Genomic DNA, 22,012 nt, shown 5'->3' on the forward strand with positions numbered 1-22,012 from the left:
ACTGCCCCGGCTCCGGCATCCCCGGGCACCGACAACCCCGGCGCCGACATCCCCGGGCACCGGCATCCCCGGCTCCGGCACCTCGGGGCACCGCGCTCCGAGGCGCCCGACCCCGGAATCGAGCCCGCGGCACCGCCGGGCACCGGCAGCGGGAGCGAAGCCCTCAGCGCAGACCCCGAGACATCACCGGGACATCGCCGGGACATCACCGGGCAGCGTGCCCCAGGCACCGGGACCGGAGCCCCAGGGCACCAGCAGCGGGCTGCGATGCTTCCCGGGGCGGGTCCCCTCGCCTTCCTCCTCCGGTGCCTCCTGCTCCTCTTCGCCTCCGAGAGTCGAGCCCGGGCTCGTAAGTCTTACCCGCGCTTGTCCCGCTGCGCTGCTCCCCTCCGTGCCTCAGTTTCCCCGGCGGCGGGCTCCCCGGGAGTTTGCGGGGTGCTTGGCGGGCACGGCCGAGGGCACAGGGAGCTTTCTGAGCACGGCAGGTGCAGGACCCCCTGGGATGTCCCAGCCGGCCGGGTTTGCTGTCCTGCACTGCCGGGGACACACATGGCCGTGTCCCCTGTGCCCGCCGCTGTCCCCGCCCGCTCTGCGGGGCTGCGGAGCACCGGGCACTGCTCTGGGACCTGCTGAGGGTGCTGGGGGCTCCGGGGGCTGGCAGGGGCGGGAGGAAGGGCCGGAACCCCCCTCCTTGGGCTGGGAATGCCGCGGAGCAGGAGGCTGTCTCACAGACCTTCCTCTGCACGGATCCCACCCTGCCCGAGTGCATCTCCCCTCCGAGGGGGACGGGACAGCGACAGCGCCTCCCCCGCCCCAAACAAAGCCCCTGGGGGCTTTCCTCCAGATCCATCCCGTGTCCATCCCGCAGTCTCTCCCACTTTTGCTCCCAGCGGGCTGCTGAGGCACAGAAGGGTTGGGATAAGGACGGGAGGTTTGGCACTGCCACGGAAAGGCTTGAAGGACTTGGCCAGAGCTGCTCCGCAGGAGCTTGGAGGGAGCTGGGTGTGCAAATTGGGCCGGGAGGTGCGCTTGGTTTGGGCAAAGCGCTGGGACCCTCCCAGTGCGTGCTGGGCACATGGCAGAGCCACCAGGGCTCCGGGCAAACTGGGGCAGGAGCTGCTGCGTCCCTGCAGTTATTCTCCCCTTTAATCTCCTGGAATCCCAGCGGAGCCTGCCGGTGGCTTTGTCAGGGTGATTTACAGCGTGCCGGCTGCCAGCCGTGCACTAGGCACTCAAATATCCATCCTCCTGGAGCGAGGGCCCAAAACGTGAGCCCTGCACCGTCATCCCGACCCTGGGCTGTGCTGGGGGCATGGACGGGGCCGTGCAAAGCCCTGGGGAGCAAACTCCGGGAGAATCCAGCTCCTCTCCCTTCCCGGGGCTCACCCAAGGCTGCCAAACCCGGCACACAGCATCTTGAGCGGGGGTGGGCGCGGGTCCCTGCCCCTGCCGGGCTGCCAGGGCAGGGCAGGAAGGGAGGGAGCCCTGCAGGAGCTGAGGCAGGTGTGAGTGAGGAGTTTGCCCTTTGCAAGTGGCAACAACCTGTGAGCTGGGCATGAGCTGTGCTGGCTGGGGGCAGGAAGGGATTGCCTGCTCTGGGGGGAGTGTTGAGGGCTGCTTGCAGGACTGAAACGTGATGGAGAGCTGGTGGCCGTGGGATTGGAGCAGGGCTGGAGCAGGGTCGCTGCCCCAGCTTTGCCACAGGGCTTACCTCACCACGTGGAGGGCTCGGCCAGGACTCGCCCGAGGTCAAGGACAGGCTGGTCTGGGTGGCAGAGTCATCATCAAATCGTGGAGTCATCACCAAACCGTGGGCTTGTCTCCGCTGGCCACCTCTGCAGGCTCCCCCTTTCCTCAGGGCTGGTGTGCAGGGAGAGTGAAGACAGGAATGGATTAGTTACGAGCAGGCTCATCAGCCAAGGGACCTACAGTGTCGTGGCTAAAAATAGGTGAGGAGCAGAAACGCTGGGGCTCGAAGGCAAGTCAGAAAAGAAGAATTTGCCACAGAAACAGGCTATTTTAGGGGATTTGCACTCCAGCTGAAAAGAAGTACCAGAGGCACAGGTTACTGGGACAAATGTGCTGCATTCTGAGCAATCCAGGGGCAGTGGCTGAACTCAAGGATATTTTGGAGGCATTTGGACACCAGCATCTCTGGAGAGCACGGGGCAGTGGTTTTCCCCAGGAGCTTGGAAGCTGCTGTTGCATTTCTTTTTAACATGGTTGCTGGAGAAAAGGGGGCTCCTGGGATCCCTCTGCCCTCCAAGTTTGGATCCAGCAGGGGTGCTCCAAGATGGCAGGGACCAGGATGGGAAGTGAGTGCTACCCATGGTAAGGGAAAGGTGAGGGCTGCATGCCCTGCTATAGGTAAGCATTCCCTTGGGAAGGAGTGGGGGGAAGCAGGACCCTGTCTGCATGGCTTCTCCACTCTGGAGAGCTCAGAGGTGCTTCCTGAGGCTGCATTTTCAGAGCTCAGAGCTCTCCAGGCTCCCGAGGTGCCCAGAAGATATTTCCAGCCCAGGGCTGAGCGAGGCGAGTGTGCAGGAATTGATCTGGATGTGAGCAGAGTCTTTAGGATGCCACACGTCAGGGCCCTGTGTGTTTTAGCCAGTCCCTTCTCAGCAAAGTTGCATTTTAAGCCCTTCATAAATACAAGGCTGTCACAGGAGCGCCTGGACTCTGTGTACCAGACAGTGCTCTTTACACTTTATTTATGGCTGCTCTCAGAGCTGGTTTGCACGAGCTGCCTCCCCCGTGCCCAGCACGGCCCTGGCTGGCAGGTGTGTGACCTCCAGAGGAGCTGGGAGCCGAGAGCCCTGCTCCAGGGACAGCTCCCAGGGTGCCAGCTGGGGACGCAGGGCCAGCCTTCCCCCTCAGCCTCGGGATGGAATGGGAGAGGAGGAGTGAGGGGGGATGAGCAGGACCCCACAGCCTCCTGCTGAGCCATCACACCGAGATGGGAACACTCCCAGAGACAGAATGACAGAACCCCATGTGGCTCGGGCGGCAAAAGCCATTAAAGACTCAGGACAGGTTTTGTGGGAAGCTTGCCAGCTGCCAGGAAATCGAAACCTCACCAGAGGCTGTGGCAGAAGCTCTGAGCTGCATCTTCACAAGGTGCTCCAGGACACCAGTCCAGGGTGACAGACTGAATGGGGTGGAGACACCCACCCTGGCTGCACTCTCACACCACGAGGAGGGTGTGCACCTCCTTGGGATCACCTCAGCGGCTTCAGACACCAGCCACCAACAAGATGCCACCCCACAGCTTCTTGTCCTGCTCTAGATCCAGTGACAAGTAAACCCACAGGACTTTTCTGAGTGTGCTGCTGCTGAAGGTGCAGTAAGTGAGCTCACCTTGCTGATCAGCACGGGAGGAATCCACTGCCACAAATGGCTTTTCACTCCATCCAAGTGAACGAGGATGATGTCCAAAGTTTGACCTCTGAACACGAAATTATTAGCCTGGCATGGGAAAAAATGGTCCAGCTTTTAAGCCTCATCCATCCATCCATCCATCCATCCATCCATCCATCCATCCATCCATCCATCCATCCATCCATCCATCCATCCATCCATCACCCATCCCCATCCTGCTCCTGCCCAAGCACGCTGGCACCTCTTGCCAAAACCCCAGCACTGCAGAGATGCCAACGAGTGTCTCCTGCTGCCCAGCCCCGCCAGCCAGCTTTAATTTTACCAGCAGGCCCTCTGCAGACATGAATCAGGCTGCTTTCGAGGGCTGGACCCAAACCAGGGCTCCACTTGTGATTAAATGTTTGCAGGAAGCAGCCAACTGGCATGGGAGCCTGCGAGCGGAGCGTCGCACCACGGCAGCTCCATTTCTTCACCCTCAGCATAATTCATGGGCACGCTGCAAGCAGGGAGAGATGAAGTCATTTTCTCACCCTTTTGCAAAACCATGATTTTTTTTTTTTTGTTTAGATTTTTAATTTTTGTTTTGTTTTGCTTTGTTTTTTCCTCTCTCCTCTGGGTTTCCTCATACTCACGCCACACACTCACCAGTTCTGTGTGGTTTGCTCTAAGCTCATGACCTGCGTGGCCAGCAGCAGGGAGCTGCTGACTGTCAAGAGCGGTGGGGACAATGTGGAGCCCTGATCAGGGAAAAGGAAGGAAAACCCCTCTGCCTGTCCCTCTGGTAACCCCCAAAGCCCAGCAGCCTGGCAGGGTCAGCACCTGCTGTCTCACCCGGGTCCCTGCCCTGTGTGGTGGGCATCATGCCTTGGCAAACAGCCCTCCCCCTCTCCAGGGTGCTGCAAGGTTTTAAAGACCCAAAGATGCCCCAGGAACTGTAACCTGCCTTGGAGCAATCGCCCAAGCCACCTCCAACTCCCTGGATGACAAAACCTTTAAAAGCACCCCCAGATTTCAGCGGGGCTGGGAGCAGGCACACCAGGAAAATCACCCTCAGACAGGAGTGTGCTCAGAAAGGGCTGGGGTGACCCTCTGCCTGCTCAGGGGACAGTGGGGGCAGCACCCTGGCTCTTACAGGGCCCAGGTTCCTGCAGGGGCTCTCTGGAGTCACACCAGTGCTGCATCAAGGCAGGGGAAGCCAAAGGGCTGGGACCACTGGGATGGCACAAACAAAGTCCTGCTTGTCCATGGATCCTCCAGAGAATGAGCTGAAGCTCGTAGGGGGAGACAAAGGTTTTTCCCCAGAACGTGTTTTCACCCATAATTCTTCTGTTTGGTTTTTCCCCCCTCCCCTTTCTTCTTTTTGGTTTTTTTTTTGGATAACAGTGAAAATGTCCCCTAAATTCAGGGTCTTCCATCTCTGTCACCACTCCCAACCATTCTGATCTCACTGGGGGAACTCCACCCTGAAACCGCCTGTCCATCTTGCAGTGAGCATTTCTGTTTCAGAGTGAAAACTCCATTTTCTGCCTCAAAACCACCCGTTCTGTTCCTTTCTTGCAAAGGGAGTCCTCTGAGTTTGCTCAGAGGGGCTGGCGCTTGGATCGGATGGGTCCCAGTGTAAAAAAAAAAAATAAAACTGGGGGCAACAAAATCAAAACCTGTGTGTGGTGGGTGGGATGTGGGGAAGGAGGTGCAGGCTGTCCTGGCTGTCACACAGGGAGGGGCTGGCTCCAGGACAGGAGCCAGCCCCTTTTCTCACCTGGCCTCTCCCGGTTGCTTGCAGGGCCGGAGGCGTTCTGCGACTTCAACGGCAAGAAGTACAGCCCGGGGGAGAGCTGGCACCCGTACCTGGAGCCCCAGGGGCTGATGTACTGCATCCGCTGCAGCTGCGCCGAGGCAAGTCCGGCACGGCCACCACCGGGGCGGGCGGCGACCCGCGAGCGCTCCGAGCGCTGCCAATGAGGCTAAGGATGCTAATGATGCCGCTAATAACAATAGCAATAACAATAATGTTAATAATAACGTTAATGTTGATGTTAATGTTAATAATAACAATGTTAATAATGTTAATAATAATAATAGTAATGATAATATTAATAATAATAATGTTGCTGCCAATGCTGCTGCTATTATTATTATTATTAATAAGTAATACTTATTAATAATAAGTATTAATAGTAATACTACTGTTGCTGCTAATGCTCCTAATGCTGCTGCAAATCCTAATTCTGCTGCTAATTCTGCTCCTAATGCTGCTAATGCTGCTGCTAATACTGCTGCTAATGTTGCTAATGCTGCTAATGCTGCTGCTGCTAATAATAATGGTAATAATGGTAATGGTAATAATAATAATATTAATAATAATAATGTTGCTGATAGTGCTGCTGCTGCTGCTGCTGCTGCTGCTGCTGCTGCTGCACTGGGGCTTTGCTGGGCAGCTTTGAAGCAGATCGGTCCTGCTGTCTCATTTGAGCAGCAGAGTTATTTTTTATGCAGGCAGATAATGGTGGGCCAAGGGAAGGGTTCTAAACCAGCAGAGAGGAGATTTAGACGAAGGTGTTCACAAGAAATCCTTCCCGGTGAGGGTGGCAGGCCCTGGCACAGGTGCCCAGAGTAGCCGTGGCTGCCCCTGGGTCCCTGGGTGTGTTCCAGGCCCGGCGGGAGCTCCCTGGGATGGTGGAAGGTGTCCCTGCGATAAGAGGAGGTGGAACAAGCCCTTGAAGGTTCCCTCCCAGCCGATCCATTCTGTGATTCCGTGGTTCTGTAGCTCTGTAGGCGGGCTGAGGGAGGAGCTGGCCGAGGGATGCTGCGGGGTGATGGGTGAGGTACCAAGGCTGGGCTGGAGCCGTCCCTGGCGAGCTACAGCCAGCACAACTAGCGTGTCCCTCCTCCTGCAGGGCTGAACCGCGGGCTGAACGTTCCCTGTCAGCTAACCAAGCCCCCTCTGTCTGTCTGTCTGTCTGTCCGTCTCTGTGCAGAACACCAGCATCAGGTGCTCCCGGATCCAGTGCCCGGCGCTGCCGTGTGCCAGCCCCGTCACGGAGCCGCAGCAGTGCTGCCCGCGCTGTCCCGGTGCGTGCACATCCCTCCGGGCCGGGGACGGGCTGGCCGCGCTCCCGCAGCGCGGTGACACCAGCCCCGCCCGCTTTGTCCCTCCCAAATTCCCACTGGGATGGAAAAGGACTCTCCGCCAGAGCACCCTCGCCCCCATCCCAAGAGCTCTGTAGGGACAAAGTGTCAGCTGACACTTCTGGGGCAAAGCAGGAGCGGGCAGTTTGTCCTGATCGTTTGCCAGCTAAGTGTCTTGGATTAAAAAAAAAAAAAAAAAAAAAGTTGAAAAAAATTTTTGAAAAAAAAAATGATAGTTTTTTAACAACTTCCTTCTCTGCACTGGACATTATCTCAAGTTTTAGCCCCAAAACTTTTTCTGCCTTACCACTACTGATGCCTAATTTTACCTCAATATGTTCATTCTCACCTCAAGATTTAGCCCCAAAACTTTCCCTACCTGAGTGCTGGCAGAGCTGGTCGGAAACCACCAGTGATTTCAGAAATTAGGGAAAAAATAGGAAAAAACCTCATTAATTTTCTTTTTTTTTTTCTTTTTTTTTTTTTTTTGCTAATTACCCATGAGACAAGCCCTTTTTACCCGGCTCCATCTGCATCTGGCGATGGTTACAACCAGGGGAGGGAAAACCCCAAGAATTTTGTTAAGAGCTTTGTGGGGTCAGGCTTCCAGGTGCGCTGAGCTCAGGGCAGCCCCATCCTCCAAAGCCTTTTGGACCCTTCACTGCTGACCAGCCATGCACTGCCCTGACCCTTCGGGGTGCCGGTGGGGTGTGAAGGGTCCCTTTGGGCTGGGCTGGGGCTGGCTGTGACCCCGCTCCTTTCTCCTGCCCTTTTCGCAGAGCCCCCGTCGCCGTCCGGGCTCCGGGCACCCGCCCGGTCGTGCCGCTACAACGGGACCACGTTCCAGCAGGGCGAGATGTTCAGCGGCAGCGAGCTGTTCCCGGGCCGCCAGCCCAACCAGTGTGTGCAGTGCAGCTGCTCCGTAAGCCCTCCTCCTCCTCATCCTCCTCCTCCTCCTCCTCCTCCTTGTCCTGCCGGGCCGCGGCACCCTGTGCTCTGCTGGCAGCAAAGGGGGCCAGCACATAAAGGAGGGGCAGAAGAGCCCCCAAAGCACCTTCCCCTGTCATCACACAGGGCTGTGACCTGTGCTGCTGGGACGGCTGCTCTGAGCCTCTGGGGGGGCAAGAGGAGTGACTGACGTGTGGGAATGATGCAGTTTTGAGGGAGCTGGTTCCTCTCTTAGGAACCCCAGCTGGGTGGTGTGGACACCGGGAAAGAGCCCTCCAATCCAGCTGCCTGTGCCACTGTCCCCAGGCTCCTTGTCCCTTTGTCAGGGCACTGCCTCGGGCACAAAGGGGAAAATCCGGGGCTGGCTGTGCAGCCTTCACTGGGGGATCTCCCCGGGCTGTGTCTGGTGCTGTCAGCTGCTGGAACAGCTGCGTGAACAGCTGGTCTAACCCTCTTTGAGAACTGCCCTGAGAGCAGAGCCTCTGGGACAAATCCTGTTTTTCTGGGCCCTGGTTCTTGGGGCAGGGCACTGCTGCGAGCTGCTGGGTAGCAGGAGGAGGAGGAGGAAGGGAGAGGCAGGTGTGGACTCCCCAAGTGCAGAGCAGGATCTGCCAGATGCTGTCACCCACCAAACTCCCCTCGTCCCCTTGGTGCTCCTTGCACAGCAGTTTGGCTTCCTGATGGGAGGAGAGGCAGCTGTGGTTCGGTTTTCCAAGGATATCCTTGGCTGACCTCTTGGTCTTGCTTGACTTGTGGATACCCCAGAGAAAACTGCTGCATGGAGAAGGTGACCTAGCTGTCGAGGTCTGGCTGTGAACATCCTATTTAGCCTTTGGCAAAGCAGCAAAAACTTATTCCTACACAAACTGGTGCAGACCCACTGACTGGGGTGGCACTGGGATGCACGAAGGTCAGGTCTGGCCTCGACCTGAGGTGTTCAGCTTGAATCACCTGTTATTTTCCAAATGATCCACTCGGGTTTATCCCTGCACCTCTGCGTGCTGGGCCCTGGTGTTGTGGAATTAACCAAGGGAGAGGGAGGGCAGAGCTTTGGTGTGGACCTGAACCTGGGCTCAGAGTCCTGCTTCCCACTTCCACCACTCTCCTCCTTATCCTTTTCCTGGCAGATGCCAAGAAAATCTTCCCAGGGGCTGTTCTGCAGGGCTGGGAGGTGTGTGGTGGCTGTTCCAGCATGGCAGCACTGATGGTGCCTGGCAGGGAGGCACTGCCTGCCCTTTTTGGGGAAGAGCAGCGTGTTATCCACGGAACAGCCGTGCCAGGAGAGGACACAGCCCTGCAGGATGGATAGGCAGAGCAGCAGGGCAGACTCCAGCTGCCAGCAGGTGCTGGATGATCGGTGGCATTGCAAGGATGATGGGTGGCACTGCAGGATGGATTACCAGGGGGCTTTGGGTCATGGACTCATAAAATCCCGGGATGGTTTGGGTCGGAAGGGACCTCTGTGGGAGACATACAGCCCTTGATAAGGCTGACAGTGTGTTTTTCCCTCTGCCCTCCTAGGAAGGCCAGATTTACTGTGGCTTGGTGACCTGCCCCGAGCTGCTGTGCTCCTCTCCCTTCAGTGTGCCAGACTCCTGCTGCCAGGTCTGCAAAGGTAATGGGGCTGGCAGGGAGGGCTGGCACACCCCAGCTGACAGCAGGAGCCATCTCCAGCCGCTCTGGCAGGAGTTTGGAGGCCTGGGCTGGAAACCAGGCTGCTTGTCATCTCTTGGTGGCACCAGGAAGCACAAGCTGAGGGCTTGGGTTTTCCTTGGGTAACAGGAATGGCACGTGCAAGGCTCGGGTTTTCCTTGGGTAACAGGAATTGCATGTGCAAGGCTCGGGTTTTCCTTGGGTAACAGGAATTGCATGTGCAAGGCTCGGGTTTTCCTTGGGTAACAGGAATTGCATGTGCAAGGCTCGGGATTTCCTTGGATAACAGGAATTGCACGTGCAAGGCTCCTGTCTCTCCAGACTCCCGGGCTGGCCAGCACGTGGAGGAGAGCTGCTTGCAGCCACAGAGAGCAAAGCTCCATTCAGCCCCCAGCATCTTCCAGGACAATGTTTTTCCCTTGCAGATGGCTCCTTGGAGAAGCCCACGGAAGAGGAGCCCCTGCAGTTAAACAGAGGTGTTGTACGTGGCTTTTGCATTTTAAAACTCCTTGTTTCTAGCACAGCCCCCTCAACAGCTCACAGAATGCCCTGGCACAGTGGGGTCCTCCCCAGCAGCTCTAGGAGCTCACCCAGGTCCTTGCCTAGCAGGACACCTGGTTTGCAGGCGAATGTGCCCTGGAATTGAGTCTAGCTGGGAGATTCCAGCCTAGGTGAGAGCTCAGGCCACGAGGGACAGACTCCTCTGCTGTCCCTCAGCAGCACCTTGGGGACATGCTTTGGTGCTGGACCTGGCAGAGTCAGGTGAAGGCTTGCACTCGATGACCTTAGAGAATTCTCCCAGCATAAAGAATTCCCATTGATGACTCTATGGTGTCTTTGGAAGAGCAAAAGACCTGCAGGAGCTGGAAATGTGGGACACTTCTCCTCCTTGTTGGCCAGTCTCTCCATGTTAACCAGCCAAGGGACACTGTCAGAGCAGACCCAGAGGTGACCAGCAGCCAGGCCTGACCCTTGCCCATAGAGCCAGGTGCCCAAATCTCCCTTGGAGGGTTTTTCCTTCAGGAGAAGGTGTCTCCTCTCCCCTTGGGCACCCAGGTGTCCTGCCTGCCACCGAGAGGGCAGTGCTGGGCTGGCCACCACTCTGCCTTCCCCAGGCTGTTGGTATCAGCAGCCCCAGCAGGGAAAGAGAGGCTCCCTGGCTCCTGGGTTCCTTCAGGGCCACATTTCGGAGCTGGGCTGCCCATGCCAGCTCTGTGGGATTAGGTCACTCAGCTCCTGGCTCTGCCCTTTTCCATACTGCTCCACCACCTATAAAACCTCCAAAAGAGACACAAGGGCACCCTTTGTGCTGCCTGCCTTGTCCCAGCACTCTGCTCCTGGAAGCCTGGGATGTTCCTGGGCTGTTCCTGGGCTGTTCCTGGCGTTTCAGTCCTGCTGGCTGGCAGCCCCACTCCGATTGCCCTGATGTCTCCCAGGTGAGAGAGCAGGATCTGACCCATCCTCACCTTTCTATCCTGCCTGAGCCACACAGATGCCAGCCCTCCCTTTCCCACCTAGGAAAGACCAGCCAATTTCCCTGAGTGCTTTAGGGATGCAGGAGTTCACACGCTTCTCTGAGGGCATTGGGGTGAGTTTGGGTAGGGAAAGGCTCTGCCCAAGTGAGGGTGACCCTCACGAGGAGGACACCAGTGTGGAGCACTGCCACTGCTCAGCACCCCTTGGGTGGTGGCAGCAGCAAGATGGGGAAGAGGCTGGAGCACAGGAGAGGCTGAGGGAGCTGGAAAGGGGCTGGAGAATTCCTGAGGGAGCTGGGAAGGGGCTCAGCCTGGAGAAAAGGAGGCTCAGGGGGGACCTTCTGGCTCTGCACAGCTCCTGACAGGAGGGGACAGCCAGGGGGGTCAGGCTGTGCTCCCAGGGAACAGGGACAGGAGGAGAGGGAACGGCCTCAGGCTGGGCCAGGGCAGGCTCAGGTTGGATATTAGGGAAGTTCTTTCCCCTAAAGTTTGACCAGCCCTGGCACAGCTTCCTGGCATCCCCATCCCCTGAAGGATTTAAAAGCTGTGTGGCACCTGGGGACATGGGACAGTGGTGGCCTTGGCAGTGCTGAGGGAATGGCTGGGCTCCATGATCTCAGAGGAATTTTCCAGCCTTAATATTCTGTGATTGATATGGCTTGTGGGCCATTGCTCACCCCCGTGGTCTCTGCCCCTTCCACTCCTGAGGGAAGGAGTGCAGGACACTGCATGGCTTTTTCCAGCATGCTTTGGAATGAGAACAACTCAACTGCCGGGGTCTGAGCCCCTCTTTTCTCTGGCTGCTCACAGAGGCACTCCCAGGACCAGTGCTTGGGAGAGGTGGTGGGCAGGAAGCCCCCCGGAGCCACTGTCTCCACGGTTCTCAGCTCTTCCCTGGAGCTAATTCCCAGAAGTTTCAAACCCAAGGGAGCAGGAGGCACCACTGTGAAGATCGTCTTGAAAGAGAAGCACAAGAAAGGTAAGGGATGGAGGGGCCAGGCAGGGACTTAACGTGGCTTCTCCAGAGCTTGGAATTCTTCAGGAATCTGATTTGGTGGCAGGTTTCCAGCAGCAAGTCCTTCTCCCCACTGCTCCACAGCCAGCCTCAACCAGGCGTCTCAGTCCCCATGCCCACAGTATCCTGGCTGCCTCTCTCCAAAATGGGCTGGGAGAGGGCTGGTCCTTGGAGTGTTTTGGAGATCTGGGACTTGGGAAGGAAGGAGCTCGGCTGGAAGACTCCACATGGACCTTCCAGGACTGTGGCACACAGACAGGGTATTGCTTCTTGTGCCAGGGCTGGCTGTGACCCAGAGCTGCCCCAGGTGTTCCTCCTGGAGCGCAGAGCAGGGAAGTGAGCTGAGGAGAGCAGCCCCTTGGTCCAGAGGGGGAATAGCAGCTCCTTCCTCCCCTTGGCCGCTCTCCCTCCATCGCGCCTTCGGAAGGTGCCTTGGAGAGGAAGGCCTGGAGGAAATCGTGGGACCTCCAGAAATTTCCGTGCAGGAGTCAGCAGGTGGCACTCTTCACTGTGCTTCACTCCTGCCACAGCCGGGGAGGGACCCTGGGCTCCCGAGGTCGGCAGGCAGGTGAGCTCGGGCCACCCTCGCCCTGTCCCCGCAGGGCGCTCACACCCGGCACAGCCATCTCCTGCCGCTGCTGCCTCTGCCCCATGGCACCTGCTGCCTGCCACCTGCTGGGTCCCTGTGACACCTGCTGGTCCCGTGCCACCTTCTGTGGTGTCCCGTGCCACCTTCTGTGGTGTCCCATCCCACCTTCTGTGGTGTCCCGTGCTGGCTCCTGCACACAGCAGGAGCAGCCACGTCCGAGCTGCTCGAAGGCCGTGCCACCACCGAGCCTTGGGCTGACAAAGGGAGGATCGATGTCCCCAGGCAGCCCCTCTCTGTCTCTCCTGCAGCCTGTGTGTACAACGGGAAGACCTACTCCCACGGGGACGTGTGGCACCCCGTGTTCCGGCTCTACGGCCTGCTGCCCTGCATCCTCTGCACCTGCAGGGACGGCGTCCAGGACTGCCACAAGGTCACCTGCCCCAAGGAGTACCCCTGTGAACACCCAGAAAAAGTAGATGGGAAATGCTGCAAAGTATGTCCAGGTAGGTGGGATCCTGTCTGCTCCTGCAGCTGCCTCCCAGCTCCTTCTCCAGCCTTGGGTTAATCCCTACAGAGACCTGTAGGGATTCAGGCTGCTGGTGGCTAGAATTCACACCAGACTGGTTCAGCAGGGTTGGAGGGCAGCAGGACTTTCCCAAAGTAAGGAGGATCCCCAAGACCCCCAAAAGGTTCCATCTGTTGGCAAGGTGAGGTCTGGAATTGTGCTCCAGACTGAGAGTGCTCAGATGGAAGGTGCTTCCAGGGGAGAGGACACACAGCCTGCTCTCCACACGCCCAGGTGGCACAAAAACCAGGGTTAAATTGTGCCAGCTGAGGTGTGGGTGTGAAGGGAGGAGTGAGGACACTTCCCAGGAGAGGGGCTGTCTGGGAACTGAACCCCCGTCTCTGGAAGGGGAGGTTGAACACACGGGTTTTAGGGTGCTCCAGGCAGAACTGGGCTGGGACATGGAAAGGGTCTGGAGCCCCAGGAGGGGCTGAGGGAGCTGGGCAGGGGCTCAGCCTGGAGAAAAGGAGGCTCAGGGGGCCCTTGTGGCTCTGCACAGCTCCTGACAGGAGGGGACAGCCAGGGGGTAGGGCTGTGCTCCAGGGAACAGGGACAGGACAAGGGGAAATGGCCCCAAGCTGGGCCAGGGGAGGCTTGGATTGGATGTTACAGCCAAGGTTGTCCAGCCCTGGCAGAGCTGCCCAGGGCAGTGGTAAGTCCCCACCCCCAGAGAGATTTAAAGGCTCTGTGACACGTGGGGACATGGGTCAGAGGTGCCTTGGCAGTGCTGGGGGAGCAGTAGGACCTGGCGATCTCAAAAGTCTCTTCCAAATGTAATGATTCTGCAATTCCATGGTGGAGAAGACCTCTTTTCCCTTTCTGTGCAGTGTGCTTTGGGTCTCCCAGCTCCCTGGTCTGTGGAAAGCTGTTTGCCTTAAGGCACAGAGCTGGCAAAGCTGTGGCAGGGTGTGACAGCTCCTGCTGCTCCCGCTGGAGAGTGTTTTTGGGTGACACCTCTCTGTAGTGGCATTTATCAGGAGATGTTCAGCTGCTGGACCACCCACTGCTTGCCCAGGGAGGCCAAAGGTACCTGAGTGTCTTTGGGCCTGGCTGGAGGGGCAGCAGGCTCTGACCCACGGCTCCCAGGGGTTTCTGGGCAGGGGTCTCACCCAGGAGAACGAGCAAAGGGCACTGCCACGTTTTGGAAGGGCTGCAAAGTCCTTTGAGCTGAGATTTTCGAGGTTTTCCAGCCCTGAGTGGAGAGGTTCTGGGATGGCCTCCTCGGGGGAGCGAAGGGCAGGAGCTCAGCTTGTTCTAATAAGGTTTTTGATATGTTTATGAGCAGGATTTATGATGTGGTGCCTGGTGGGAATGGGATGTGATGACTGAGCAGAACCCTTCCAGTCTTGCATTCCCACTCTAGTGGGTCTCCCTGGTTTAAATCCGACAACTTTCCCTGCTTGGATCTCTTGTCTGCTGCTCAGACTTCATTTTATTTCCAATTTAGCACCGTGATGCAGCCAGAATGATTGTGGTCCTGCCTTCCAGCTCTCACAGACAGCCATCACACACACACACTGCTCAGCCAGGTTCCATCCCTGCCCTTTCCTTCACTGCCTGGAGGCTTTGCCCAGGTCCTTTTCCAGGTGCTTTCTGTGGCTGTCCTTACCTTCCTCCTTTGTGCCAGTAACTTAGGAATGCCAAGTGATTTTTCCAGAGGGACCTGGATCCTGGGAATTGCTGGGATGTGCTGTGTGGATGGGGTGACACTGCTGTGGGCAGTGCTGGTGACCACCACCTCTGTGTCCCTGCTCCTCCTCCCCATGCTGTGGGGCTGGGAAGCTCCTCGGTTGTTAAATTCCCCTTGAATTCCAGGGGTTCCTTTCCTGCTGGGAAGGTGGGGCTTCAGTCAGGGACTCCGTGATCTCAAAGGGCTTTTCCAGCTTGAACAACTGCACACTTCTGGGAATGCCCTGGAGCAGGGGAAGCTGAAGGCCCTGGGACAGAGGTTTCCCTGGGACAGGTGAGGGTGCTGGGCTGTGCTCACCCTCCTCTTCCTCACGCTGAACTGCAGAGCTGAGCTCCTGTCATCTGGCTGCTGAAAAGCTTTGCTTCCCTTTAAACTGGGATTTCCATTGCCTCTCAGAGAAGAAGAGCTCAGGAGCACCCCAGAAAGCCTGGGGGAGAGCAGCATCAGGCCTAAAATAACTGTCTTACTAAAATAAACCCCAGGCATCTATTTATAGCCAAACTTTCTTTCGAGTAGTGTGAAAAGCTTCAGCATCCAAACTGACTGGGAGAACAAGGCTAAATTCAGCAGAGCTGGGCTCCTCTGCGTTCCAAGGACCACAACCAAAGGCAATAAATCTCCTTCCAAAACCATGGGGCATTCTTAATTACTCCAGATACATTAAAAAAAAAAAAAAAAACCCAAACCAAAAAAGAGGGGAAAATCAGCATCTCTTCTTTACCGAGAATGCTGAAAATGTCACGTAGGACCCAGGGTGGGTGTCCTTGTGGTGACACCCCGTGTGGGGAGGGTGCTGGGGCTGGTGCTGAGCCCACCTGTGGGGCTGAGCCCAGGCTCCCCTGCTGTGGGCCCATCCCTTTGCTCCTCTGATGTTCCTCCCCAGCAGGAGCGAGATGGGAAGTGGGGAACCCAGGCCCTGCTCGGTGGCCGTGGTGGCATCAAGGTCACTGCAGGAGTATGGGGGATCCAGATGGACAAAACCCCCCTTCCCCATCCCTGCTGGCACAGAGGCTGCTGGGGTCAGGGGGAATGAAGAACACGAGGATGAGGAGGTCCACAGCTCCTTTATCAGCCTCTCCTTTGCTGCTGCTCCTGGGGCTGGGGCTTGGATCACGGGACTGTGCCCCATGGCACCAAAGCCAAGGAGATGCCTTTTCCAGGGCCTGGCTGCTGGGAGGGTCCCTCCTGCCCCTGTTTAACGAGCTGTGTCCCTGTTTGTGCTCAGAAAGCAGAGTGAAACCCACGGAGGAGGTGGCCACCCCCCGGTGTGGCAGTGGCCCCAGCCGTGTCCTGGTGTACGCCTTCGTGCCGCCGCGCTCCGAGCCCTCCAAGGAGATCCTCAGGACCGTGGCCATCGAGAAGGAGCTGGCAGAAGAGGTGGAAATCTACAACTGGAAGCTGATTAAAGGTGAGCACCATTGTGAAAGCAGCCAGCAGAGCGGGAGGTGTGTGTGGAAACCTGATGCTTTCCAAGCTTTGTTCGGTTTCTCTGGCTTTTCTCGAGGCGCTCCACCCCTTGCGTGGTGAATCAAAACCTGCTGACAGCAGGCTGGCTCTCCTGACTGCCCCGTTTCACACCCTTTCCCTGCACTCTGTGCAGACCAGGGGCTGGAAACCACTTCTGGCCCCACCAGCCTCACCATGAGCTGCAACACCATCTGGGGGCACAGCACATGGGCAACCAAGGGCCTGGGGGCTGCTCCTCCAGACCTCCCTGCTCTCGTGCCAAAGGCACGTGGAAAACAAACAAAGGAATTGTTCTGGTGCCTCTGTGGCTCTGCTTTCGCTCTTTTTTTTACACCCCAGTCCACCTACAGCTTGAAAGCTGCTGCAAAGGTGCACACAAGGGGGATGAATTGTCCCCAGCCCACTTTTGGGATGGCTGGGTTTGGATGCTCCTTCCTGTTGGTGTGTGCTCCGGAGGCCAAGGCACAGCAAACACGCTGTCAGAAGGCTCCAATCTCTGGCTCTTTCCCCACACCTTCAGCTCCTGTGGAGTCTGGGGACACCTGGTCCAGTAGATATCTGTGCTGTGTCTCTCTGAGGCCCAGGGAAGCATCCAAGTGCCCCATTCCTGAGTTTGCACTGGGCGCATCCCAGTGCCCCATTCCTGAGTTTCCACTGGACACATTCTACCCCAAAGAACTTGAGTGCTTCAGGTGGGTGGTACCTTTCCTATGGATGCAGTGACCCTTGCCCTGTGTCTGCTGGACTCGTGCAGCCATCCTGGTCTCCTGGTGTGCCCATGTTTCACATCACTCCCTGGCGAGGCCTCGGGCACGGCTGGACAGCACCTGAGCCATTAAGCGCAGAGATGGAGCCCAGGTGCCACCAGGCTCCCACCCTGCCCCTGCCACGCTCCCACTGCCCGTGCTGCCCCTCCTCAGCAGGGCCTCCCTCACAATGGCACCTTGTGGCTGAGGACAGCTCGGGGCCCCGCCGCTTCCTCCCCTGGCTCCTTGGCAGGGGCAGCACCCAACCCCTCTCGGCACCTTCCGAGGCCAGCATGGAGCTCCCCAGCCCTGCCAGCCAGGGACAGGGGAGGCCCTTGTCCCCGAGGCCAACACAGCTCTTTTGCTTGGCAGAGTGCAGTGTTGTTGTTGGGAAAGAGCATGAGCTCACTCACACATGGATTCCACCTCTCCGTGGGCCATGGCTCTACCAACAGAGCAGCATGTGTGGAGCAAAGAGCCTGCAAGTCACACCTGGACCTGGTCCATCTGCCTTTGTATGGGCTCATGATACCTACGTGGCTCATCTATTTCTGGGCTGGGATGGTTTCCTCCACGGAGCAGGAGCTGGGAGGGAAACCAGCACCAATTCCAGCCACAAGCTTTGCCCAGCTGGCTGGTGGCACACAGCTGGCTCTAGAAGAGTTGCAGTGTGGGCTTCTCCATCTTTTTAGGGGTGTGAACATCACCAGGAGTTTTGAGAATCTGATGGTTTTGATGGTTTTGGCCTGTTGTCCTCTCGCTAGGGGCCCTGTTAAGAAGTCCATGCCCACCTCTCACAAATCCCCTTTAAAGCAGCGAGAAGGGTGCCCCAGCAGCTCGCTCCATCCCGTCCCGAGGGCTGCCAGGAGTGCTCCTGCCTCTTGGATGGGCTGTGTGTGCCAGGAAATGGCACTGCCCTGTGCCAGCTTCCACTGTCGGACTGTCCTCAGCTTGTGCTATCCTGGTTCCTGCTGGGGCACGGCCTGCCTTCCTCTGCTGCTCCCCAGCTCCTGGGGTGTTGGGAGTGACCCTCCCAAAGGTCTCAGCCAGCTCTCTGAGAGCTCTCGGGGAGCATCATCTGGGTCGGTTGATTAACAGATGTTTATCTCTTGTAGCTCTTGTTTAAAATATCCTCTTGGTTACTAATGTGCTGGAAAGTGCTTCATCAGCCCCGGGACTGTAAGCACACCCTCCTGCTCCTTTCTAATTATAGACCAGAAAAATTTATTGAACACTTGTGCCTTTCTTGCGTCAATAACAGTTTTATTATCTCCCTCCAGTGTCTTCTTTTGTTACTGGTAGGACTTCTTTACCCAACCCACTGACAGGACTAAATAACAGTCCAAACTTCCATCTATTTCTCTCTCTGCCTTTGACTTCCTGTACTAATTTTCCACAGCTGATAACATCTCATTTACATGGCTTGTGAGGCAGTTCCCCTTCATTACATACCCTTTTCATGTGTAATTGCTGCTGGGAATCAGGGAAAGTCTCTTACCCAAATAAGGGGGACCACATTTGTTGCCTCTCACATCTGCTGGCAGCAAGGGGCTGGATGTTCCGGGAGCCTGAGTGAGAGGTGGGGAAGGATATTCCAGGCATACCTGCCTGCTTTGTCATGCCTTGCAGGAGAACAGCAACACCAGAAGCCCTGATCCCACAGGAAGGGCACTGTCATTGCTAAACACAGATTCTGGTTTGCAGGGCTCAAACATCTGAGTCAGGCTCCTCCACTGAGGGTTGATGCTGGCAGGGGCAGAAATGTCCATCTCTGCTGGGGTCACTTGTGTTTTTTCTTGTCCTGGAGCAATTTCAGCACTGCTGACCAAGAGACAGAAACCTTTGGTGCCTGGCTGCTTCCAGGAAAGGAGATCATCTGAGCATGGAGGGGAACACTGGAGTTTGGGAGTGAGCAGAGGGGACCCCAGCAAGCCCTTGCTCTCACCTTTATTCCTTTTATGCTTTCAGGGCAGATTGGAACTGTGCAGGGCAAGATGCTTTCTGGAGCAACACAATCCTATTGCTTTCACCTGCTCCGTGGTGAAACATCCTCACTCAACAAGCAGTGGCTGTTTTCATAGAACCACAGAATCTTAGCAAGGTTGGGGGTGGAAGGGAGCTTCAAGCCTGCCCTGTTCCACACCCCTCCTGTGGACAAGACACCTTCCACTATCCCAGGTTGCTTCAACCTGGCCTTGAATACTTCCCCACTTGTGTGGCAGCCACAGCTTCTCTGGGCAACCTGTGCCAGGGCCTCACAGGGAAGAATTTCCTCCTAATATCTAATCTGATACTTAAATGAGATGTCCCCTGTCCTTGGCCAGCCCTGGCTCCATTGCCAGCTCCCACCTGGCTCTGGCAGCAGGTCCTGCACCAAGCCAGGACCCTGGGGCAGGCAGTGTCAGGAGGGGACAGAGAACCCTCCTGTGAGCCCTGAAGTGGGCATTGCAGAATCTGATGCCCTGTGTCCCCCTCTGCAGGAATATTCCATCTGATCCAGACCAAGAAGATCAGCAAGCAAGAATTCAAGCAAGAAGCACAACACTTCAGGCTGATCACAAGGACAAACGAAGGTAAGGAGAGAAAAATCCCCTTTCCTCACTCCTCCAGCACTCCCTGCTCCAAACAACCTCCTGATTTCCTGCTCTGCTCTGGCCCTCCCAAAAGGCTGTGTGAATCCCAGCATGGTGTGGGGACAGCACTTGTGCAAGGGTAGCTGTGCTGGGGCTGACCTGCCTTCACACCCCACGCAACACTCCTGGTTACAGCCACATTTTCACTTTATGGCATAGGAAAGGGCAGCCAGCTTTCTAAAAGTGGCTGCACTCTTGTGAAATCCAGAGGTTTTGTCTCTCCAGAGCCCGTAAAACTGTTTGATTTTTATATCTAATCCATCTGGTGCTCCTGGGAGCAAGGCGGGAAGGGAAAGGAATGGTGCAAGGGATTAGCAAAAAATCAAGCTGTTGAAATGTGTTTTAAAGCCATTCAGGATGTTCCGGGATGTGCGTAAACATGACAAAGAGCAGGAATGCCGGAGCACGGGCTGGGAGTTGGGAGTGCCTCGCTGCTCTCTGCCGGCTGGGCTGGAGTTTATCGGGATAGGCTCGGCTCAGCGCCGTGCCCGCAGCGTGCAGCAGCCGGGGCTCCCGAGCTCACTCGGGCACACCAGCACTCCCAGTGCCCCGGGGGTGCTCTCACCCCCAGGCCCTTTGAGACAGCCTCTTCTGCCCAAACAAACCCTGGGGGATTTTCCAGCCCCTGCTCCCAGGCTGGGCTTCACACCCTGGTGGAGTCTCTGGCACGTGCCTCCTCCTTCTTGCCTCAGTTTCCCCTGACAAATCGCCCTGTTGTGAAACCGTCCTGCTCTGTGGCTGCGAGTTCTAGGAAAGCTCTGACCCGTGATTTCTTCACAGCACAAGATTAATTCAGCCAGAAAACATTCCCTCCACCCCCGGGGTGATGACACTGGGGCTGCATAATCCTTGCTGGGGTCGCACTGAGGGGAGAGAACACCTGGAGGGGAAGGAAGCACTTCCAGCCACCTCCTGCACATCTGGGGATTCTTTGGGGAGCAAGGAGAGGGACTGGGACACTTTGTCCTGGTTTAGGGGGGTTTCACAGCTCCGTATTTGATTTGCTGGGAGTCTGCAGCTCCTTGGGGGATTCAGAGGGATTCCTTCCCTCTTCTTCTGCAGCAGGATTTTCCCCTACTGTAGGCTGCTGAATGAAGACCCAATGGGGAGAGACTGAGCAACCCACCCCAAAATGGGTTTGACAGAAGGGAGGAGAGAACCATACCCGTCCAATGGCCATGAAACTCAAATTTTGGCTTTCTGAGGTTGAGACAGAAGCAGAATGCTTCCAAGAGGCAGGAAGTCAGCCCAAATCTGAGACATGCCAGGGAGGACGGGGACCTGACACCACGTCAGAGCACCCTTTAGAGAGGTGCCCAGGGAGGTTTGTCCCTGTTTCAGCCTGAGCCCCTTTTCTTTTCAGACTGTGAGAGTGTTTTGCACAAAAAGCACTGTAAGTGCCACGGACTGTGCCATTACTGCATTGCAAGGGTGAGAGCCCCTCCGAGCCAGTACCTGTGGCTGGGATCCCTGAGGAGCTGCTCTGAACACGGCCTGCGCCAGGCTGGTGCTAATGTGTGTCTGTCCCTGCTGATCCAGGTCACTGGAACATCTTTCGAGCGCAGACGTCGGAGCTGAGGATGACAGAGAGCCCAGAGAAGGAGACAAAGACCTCGTAAAGCCAAGAACTTTCCTCTAGCTATCGATTTATCTACACACAGACACACATACACATATATACCAACTCCAGAGCTGCATTATTCCATAGACTGGCACTGCAATACAGGTTACACTAGTGGAAATTCCAGCGACTCCAGAGAACGATCCCAACCCGTCGGAGCCACAGCCGGGAGGGCAGGTGCCTCTCTCCAGCGGGGGAGCCAGCACCTCCCGCTGCCCCAGAGGTGTGGGATGAGCACAGCGAGGAGGGACAGACTGCCCTCCAGAGGGTGGGACCTGGTGCCACACGAGGAGGAGGAGGAGGAGGAGGTGGGATCCATCCCGGACACCCCGGCGTTCCTGAGGAGCGCAGCAAAGCGGGACATGACCCTGCTTCTCACCAGCTGCTGGGGGAAAGGTGACCTGCAAAGGGAGAAAAATCATCCCTGCTCCTTTCCTCGGAGCCCATGGGAGCTGCAAAGGGGTTTCTTTGGCTGGATGCCCTCCAAGGGCTGTTTCTGAACAATCTCCTCTCTTCCAGCTGGGATGATTCTTTTCCCTCTTTGCAGGTCACTTGGAAATGTAGGTTTTGGGAGGACCCACCTGCTGGCAGGGTCTGAGACCCTGGGCACTGCACTAAGGTCGCTGCTCAGCATTTATTGTGCTATATATTTATATCTATCCTATATAATATCTACCGGGCTGTATTCACAGGAGGGGCATCTCCCAAAGGGCAAACAGGATCATTTCTGCAGCATGGGGAGGAGGGCGTGCAGCAGCATCTCCTTCCCCCCGTCTGGAAACAGCTTTGGGGGATTTTCAGGTTGTTTTGGTACATATATTTATCCCTGGATTCTTGTTTTATTCTGTTTTGATAAATCTATTTATTTGGAGATCCAACTCTGTCTGACAAATCGGATTAAAAGTCTTCTTGATTCAGCTTCCTGTGCTGGTTCTCCTTTCCCTGTAGGGTCTGTGTCAAGGCTCGGGGGCCCTGGTGGGGTCTGGTTCCCCTGCACCCACTCGGGGCTGGGATGCAGAGAAATCCCACAGATGCTTTGCTCATCCATAGGGGATCACCCCTTCCCATTTGCTGGTGGTCTGCTCACGGCTCTGGGCTGAAAA

General features: G+C 56.8%; 1 protein-coding gene across 1 annotated transcript; it reads left to right on the forward strand.

The window, feature by feature from the left end:
• The first annotated feature begins 267 nt into the window (after positions 1 to 267).
• On the forward strand, positions 268 to 21,917 carry CHRDL2 (chordin like 2). The gene is made up of 11 exons (XM_018916912.3): positions 268 to 349; positions 5,162 to 5,274; positions 6,357 to 6,450; positions 7,287 to 7,429; positions 8,977 to 9,070; positions 9,534 to 9,589; positions 11,394 to 11,562; positions 12,496 to 12,690; positions 15,668 to 15,850; positions 19,136 to 19,228; positions 20,828 to 21,917. Exons 1-11 carry the CDS (start codon positions 268 to 270, stop codon positions 20,905 to 20,907), a joined length of 1,302 nt encoding a protein of 433 aa, XP_018772457.3. The 3' UTR covers positions 20,908 to 21,917.
• The last annotated feature ends 95 nt before the right edge of the window (positions 21,918 to 22,012 follow it).

Source organism: Serinus canaria, chromosome 1, assembly GCF_022539315.1.
Source record: "Serinus canaria isolate serCan28SL12 chromosome 1, serCan2020, whole genome shotgun sequence".
In the NCBI taxonomy this organism is placed as follows: domain Eukaryota; kingdom Metazoa; phylum Chordata; class Aves; order Passeriformes; family Fringillidae; genus Serinus; species Serinus canaria.